The sequence below is a fragment of the Mus pahari genome, chromosome 2 (genome assembly GCF_900095145.1).
Source record: "Mus pahari chromosome 2, PAHARI_EIJ_v1.1, whole genome shotgun sequence".
Lineage (NCBI taxonomy): Eukaryota > Metazoa > Chordata > Mammalia > Rodentia > Muridae > Mus > Mus pahari.
The window spans coordinates 130,378,541-130,385,513 of record NC_034591.1 but is presented as its reverse complement, the minus strand read 5'-3'; the positions used below and the strand labels follow the sequence as shown (position 1 = coordinate 130,385,513).

Here is a 6,973-nt window from a genome sequence, read left to right as displayed (position 1 = left end):
GATGGTTATGAGCCACCATGTGGTTGCTGGGATTTGAACTCCGGACCTTTGGGAGAGCAGTCGGGTGCTCTTACTCACTAAGCCATCTCACCAGCCCCATTCACCACGTTCTTAAATAGCACCCTCAAATCCAAACAGAAACCAAATGTCTCCTGGTTGCTCTCCACCCTGTTACCTGGGATTTTATACAATCACCCAGGACTTGAAGCACCTCCCACTCCTTACAAGTATTCTGTCACCAATTCATTCATTTCTGGAGACTGGGCTTCGTGTAGCCCAAGCTGGCCTTGACCAAGGCATGCAGCTGAAGATGGCTTTGTTCCCTGTCCGTTTTCATGTGTGTGTGTTGTCCATGTATGTATATGCATGTTTGCATTATGGGAGGGCACACGTGCCCGGAGGTGCATATATGTGCACATCCTTGTGGAGGCCCAGGTTGAAGTTGGGAGTCATCCTCCACCACATTCCACCTTGTTCCATTGAAGCAGTCTCTCAATCAGATCCAGGACTCATCAATATTCCCTATCAACAGTCTAGCTAGCCAGCTTCTCTGCACAGGCAGCTGCCACCCTCCAAGGCTGAAATTACACACAGGTCACCAAGCCCACCTGGAATTTATGAGGATTCTGGGTCGCTGATCCCTGTGTTTGCATGGCATGGGTAAGCCACTGAAACATTGCCCCAGGCTTCAACTTCGATTTTTTTTTTTGTTTAGACAAAGCCCCACTGTGAAGATCAGGAGGGTCTCCGGGTCCTAATGTATCTGCCTGCTTCTGGTACAGAGATTAAATGACTGCACTACTCCTATCAGAAGATTGAACCCTTTTGTTTTGTTTTTGTTTGTTTTTTAAGACAAGGTCTCTCTGAATAGCACTGGCTGTCCCTGTAATTTATTCTGTAGAAGAGGCTGGCCTTGAACTTGGAGATCCACCAGAGTGTGGAGATTAAAGGTGTGCACCACCACACCTAGCATCTTGAACTCTTAATCCTTCTCTGCTTTCTCTGCCTCTGCTTCCCAAGTGCTGAGATTAAGATAATCACTAGCACCTCATTTAAAGTGTACAATTTACTGACACTTTAGGGGATCCTACTTCATCTTTAGGACTTACAAATAAAGCCTGGTACATAACAGGCATTCACATGTACCTTTTATTTGGTATTCAAATATGCCATTTACTTGGTATATCTATGCATATCTGTTAAACATATATACCAGACACTGCTCTGTATTTTGGGATTTAATAATGCAAACGTCTTGTATCACAGTAGAGCTGACTATGAATAAAGAACTAAATGCATTTAGCTACAGAGGAGAGAGGAAGGCAGTCTAGCAGCTTTCAGAGATACACGTGGGGCAACTAAAAGCAAGTATGATCCTAATTGGGCAATAAGCTGACTGCAAGCCACAGTCCGGAGCTCCTCACATGACCTTTTGAGTAAGAACTGGGTGGAGGCAAGCTGGAAGCAACAGGAAGTCATGAACTTTCACAAACCAAGGCCTGTGGCTGAGGTGTCCCAAGACCAAAAAAAAAAAAAAAAAAGGAAACAGTCTATGGGAAAGGAAAAGCCTGAGGCAGAGCCCTCAAGTCTACAAGGCAGACAGATCTGCTTAGCAGTTAACATGGGTTTTTTAAAAAGACAAAGCCAGACCAACATAAAAAAGCCACCAAGTTAGCACGTGTGAAAGGGAAAGCACATTTGTGACCAGGATTTACAAGCAGGATGCCTGGTATGGGGGTGAAGCTCTGAGGTGATGATAGAGTATTGCTCTGCATGCAGGAATGCACCAGAAAAACAGGCGTAGTGGTACACACCTGTAATCCCAGAACCCAAGGAGGTGGAAGTAGAAATATAAAAACTCAAAGGCCAGTCTCTGCTTCATTGAGTGTTCAAAGACAGCATGGGGTACATGGCATTCAGCCTTTAAAAAAAAATACATTAATTTATACTGGAGAACTGACTCGACTCAGTGCTTACAAGGACCTGGGTCCATATCCAGCATCCCTATCAGGCACAGCTTCACTTCTAGGATCCGCCATGTCTTGTCTCTGGAGGCTTCTACGGGTACCTATACTCATGCGACCACACACGCATACACGCACTCATAGTTACAAATAATTTTAAAGAGTGAAATAAAATTGTAGATGCAGGTTGAATTCAGTCTCATCTCAAATTCAATTTGGCATGTGCTGGTAATTGAACCCAGGACCCTGGAACGCTGAGGAATCGCTCTGGGACTTAACTACACCCCCCACGCCCCTTTTCCGGTTTGCAAAAGGGTTTGTGTCAGATTGCCCAGGCTGGTTCTAAATAGCAGTTCTCTTGGCTCAGGTTCCCTGCGGCTGGCGTCACCTCTCTCCGCAACCATGCCTGGCTCAGAAACTTTCTGACAAGTGCATTTGCCTCACCAGGCTGATATCCTATAAAGTACTCATTTGTAATCTCTGGGCCCTTTAAGGGGATGCAGAACCTCTAGTAGAAAAGATTTCATTGTGTCCTCCTCATAAGTCACAAGATCAAGTCCCTTCGCAGTCCACGGGGCACACTACTCCGTGGCCGGTCCACACACGCCAAAGGCAGCACTTCACAGAATGAGCAACCAGAGGCGCCTCCCGACCCGGAGATCGCAACACTCTCTGCCGGAGTACGAGGGGACCGAGTATAGACAGGTGAAGAATATTCCAGAGCAGCCCAAAGCTAGCTTCAGCTTTCCTAGGTAAACCCCGCCAGCCCCGGCGGCTGCTCCGCAACCACGACTTACTTACCGCCGCTCAACTTCCGGCAACCACAGCCCCAGCCGCGCCGCGCGGCCCGATGACGTAATAACCCAGCCCACACAAACGCGGAAGCGCGGCGCGCATGCGCACCACAACAACAGCAACAAAAAGGGTCCCTACCACCGCGCTAACGGGGGCGTAACGATTTAAGGCTAACCTGTAAGACTTCTTGGGCTTGTAAGGAAGATTACATTTTCGTGCGAGTGACTCTACAGTACTACGGGATTATTATCCAATTCCCAGGGTACTTCTAGAGTACAGGTGTTGAAACAAGGTTTGCTTTTATTTTTTTTGCATTTTAATTTAATTTTTTAAAAGGTTACACTGCATAGCCATGTCTGTTCTGGACCTGTATACATACATCAGTCTAGTCTCGAACTAACTTGCTTACCTTTGCTTTGCCCCAGTGCTGGGATTAAAAGCTTGCCCAACCTTTCCTCACAAAAGGAGCTGATTTGCATAGGGAAAGCCTATGACTCTGGAAAACCAAATAGAATCGAAAATATCCACCAAGCTACTGCAGCCAGCAACTTCGGTGACTATGAACTCACTTCTTAAGAACCTACTACGATTCTTAAGAACCTATTTACAAGAGCCTGGCGTGGTGGCACACGCCTTTAATCCCAGCACTCCGGAGGCAGAGGCTGGCAAGTTCCTGAGTTCGAGGCCAGCCTGGTCTACAGAGTGAGTTCCAAGATAGCCAAGGCTATATAGAGAAACCCTGTCTCGAAAAAAACCAAAAAAAAAAAAAAAAAAAAAAAAAAAAAAAGAACCTACGAGGCAGACGGTGTGGCATATGTCTTAAATTGCAGCATTTGGAAGGCAGAGGTAGGTGGATCTATGAATAGTGCGTTCTGGGACAAACAAACAAAACAAAAAAAAGAACAAAAAACTTACTACTGGCAAAACATGGAAAAATATTTTTGCCAGGATAATGAACATAATGAAATGCTCATAAGGAGTGACTTCCTTAGAGACAAGAGTGTATTTGACTTGATTTAGTTCTATAGTCCAGGATGATCAGAGCTCAAGGCAAGAATCCTGATTCCGCATCACCATTGCTGAGATGGCAGCCCTCGGACACCTTTCCTTGCACACAGTGCCTTTGGAGTGCCTCTAGGGACTCATCATAATATTATGGACTATTTGTTGATTTTTTTTTTTTATATTCAGGGTTTCCTATTTCTAATGGATAAATTACAAGATGGTGTGTGTGTGTGTGTGTGTGTGTGTGTGTGTGTACCTTATAGCTTATACAGGGGAGAACAGGAGTAAACAAATGGAAAGTGGTTCCTGAAAAAAAAAAAAAGAGAGAGAGAGAATTTGGAGTCAGAGTGACAGTAAATAATCTTAGACTCTGAAAAATAAGAAAAGAAAGAAAAAAACAGCAATAGGAAGGAGGCTTGAGGATAGGGAACAAGGAATAACTACTGGAATTGAAGGCCACCCTGAACTACAGGTGTAGTCAGGTGTAGCAAATGTCTCCACGATCACAACTGGCTACCAATCACAGCTGATCAAATTTGCGCCCAAGTCATCATCTTGCCCCAAACATCACAGAGAACAAGATGGAAGGTGTGAGTTCCTGCTTCTGGTAAGTTTTCTCTGCTTAAGGAGTAACACACAAGACCAGGAAAAAAAAAAGGCAAAAGGGAGCTAGTAGAATACAAGAGGGCTGGACCATCCTATGCTGGACTGTTCCCTCTCTTGGCCAACCTGTTCTCTGGTGGCTTCTTTGATGGCAGAAGGAAACCTTGGGACAAATGAAAATCTAGCCCCACACACTCTTCTCAGTATTTTCAGTGGAATGCACAGAGTAGGCTGAGTTAAAGTAACACTGTGTTCATTTTTTTAGGATGGGGACTTGGAATGCTACACTGGCCTAAAACTGTAGAACTAGATATCCTGATACTGAGATTCTGCATGGGACTCTGGAAGACCGAGATCCTAGGCTCAATATTTAAGGCAAGCCTGAGGCTGCTACTTTGTTATTAAAGTGAATTTTTTTTTTAATTGGGCATGTGCATACCTACCTGGGGGAAAGAAGGTACAAAGCACCAAGCAGTAAAAGGTGTAATGTAAGTAGCTGTATTAGCTGAGACTTCCCAGGAAGGCACTGCCCTCCTGAAAATGATTCCAGAGGACCCCAAGATGATTGCCTTCAATGTAAATGACTCAAAAAGAACTTTAGAATGTCGTGTCGACTTGGAAAGACATTGTGTACTTTAATTTGAATTCAGTGGTATTTTATTGGGACAATGGACCCCTGAAAGTCAACAGCTATTGGAGGCATTAAAGAGATGGCCCTGAAACATGACGATACAACGGTCTCTGCATTCCCAGGGGTAGGGAAAGAAAGCATGCACCACAAAAAGAAACAAAACAAAATAAAAACAAGAACAAGAGAATGATCACAGAACAGCCTATGATTTTACAATGCAAAGAGTATACTAAATACACCCTTTCTACAAATGGACATACATTATGTTCATGATGAACTTGACAAAGTGTGAGTGTGGGGGGGTGTTGTTTGTCAATGGATCTGAACACAGAGCATTCCAGTGTGATATCAGATACCTGGAATCTCAGCACTTGAGACTTGGAGCATGCAGAACCAACATTTCACCCGGTTGAAAAAGTGCCCTAGAGACAGACATATGCTTGAAGAAGAATAGGACACTGATGAGAAGATAGACAGATATATAAATAGATAGACAAACAAGTGAGTGGATAAAAGGAGCAAGCAAACAAGAACAAAAAACAACAAGGCAGTTGCTTATGGGAATAAAATACATATTTAGTTTGAGCCTAGATCGACAGAGGCAGGGGGATGGCAGTGAACTGGGACACAGCAAGGTCTACTACATCATCCAAAGTAATGTGGAGTTGAATAGTTGGAACAAATCCACAAAGAAGAGGAAAATACACGTCCAGAATTAATGGTTTGAATATCATGAGCGTCATTGGGATACATACAGAATGAAGAAAATGAATGAGGAAAGATGTAAACAAGCCTCAGTGGGTGACAGAGACACCTAAGAAAGGATGAGAGCAGAGAAAACACACTAGCACCCCTGCTGACGACTGGGTGTACTTCTGTATTACTCAGAGTTCTCTAGAGTCAGAGAATTTATGGATAGCCTCTATATAGTAAGGGAAATTGTTATGATGACTTACAGTCTGTAGTCCAACGTCCGAAAAATGCTCAGGTGTGAATAGGAAGTTTAAGGATCTAGTAGATGCTCAGCCCCAAAGGCTAGTAGATTCTAAGAGATATACTAGCAAGTAAATGCAGGAATTCAAAAAAAGAGCAAATCTTCCTTCTAATATCCTTATGTAAGTCTCCAATAGAAGGTGTGGCATAGATTAAAGGTGTGTACCATCAAGCCAGGATCTGGGATTGTTTTATAATGTAGTGACCTTGAACTCAGGAATCTCCTTGCTTTAATCTCTGTAGATCATAGACACTGTGTCTCAAGACCTCCAGGCCAAGATCCAGGCAAGAAAAAGCTATCTGCCAACTTCACGATGAGGATAACAATTGAGGCTTCCAATACTTAATTGAAGTCCATTCCAGATACAGAAAACTTGACAGCCAGAAATAGACATTACAGCTTCCGTATTTGCCTATAGGCCACCACTGGAAAGGTTAAGACCAGAAAAACAGAGAGGATTCCTGTAGACAAGCACCAAAAGAAGGGGCTCCAAGTGCACAGAAAGAGAGTCATAGGTGAGAAAGCAAAACATGGTATCATCCACCGTAAAAAAATAATGGAAAAGAGCCATCCATAAAGCATCACAACCTCGACATTTAACCTCAAAATACACCTAGGAAAATACTGGACAGGCAGAAAAAAGTGGCACTTGCAATTTCATTCCTGTATTCATGAGGTATAAGCAGGAGGATTCCTTCATCAAGGTGAGAAAGGGAAACTCAGAAAGGCTCAAAAATCAAATAGAAAAGCAAAGCAAACACACTGTCTAAGACCTGTGACTGCACGGATGTGCCTCATCATTTCAAAGACTAAAGCCAGAAAAGACTAAGTTCAAGTGTATGTATGCCAGAGAACTTGGTGGACATCTTTCCTGGAGNCACACAGCCACTGACTGCACTCAGGTAAAACCCAGTAGAGAATCAATTTTGAGGACCGACTATGGGACTGACACCCGGCCCACACTGTGCCTAAGAAAAAGCA

At 43.7% G+C, this 6,973-nt stretch overlaps 1 protein-coding gene across 3 annotated transcripts in view; it reads right to left on the bottom strand.

The window, feature by feature from the left end:
• The window catches only part of Atg7 (autophagy related 7), a 199,605-nt gene extending 196,792 nt beyond the window's left edge, over nucleotides 1-2,813 (bottom strand). Inside the window, exons 1-2 of one of the 3 annotated variants that reach the window (XM_029535347.1) lie at nucleotides 2,766-2,781; nucleotides 1,815-1,921 (exon numbers count right to left, since the gene is read on the bottom strand). In XM_029535347.1, the coding sequence (XP_029391207.1) occupies nucleotides 1,815-1,882 (68 nt within the window). In that variant the 5' untranslated portion in view covers nucleotides 1,883-1,921; nucleotides 2,766-2,781. Of the gene's footprint in view, nucleotides 1-1,814; nucleotides 1,923-2,765 lie in introns of those variants that run through there. The other 2 variants (XM_021191671.1, XM_029535348.1) reach the window with 2 other exon arrangements.
• Nucleotides 2,814-6,973: the final 4,160 nt, after the last annotated feature.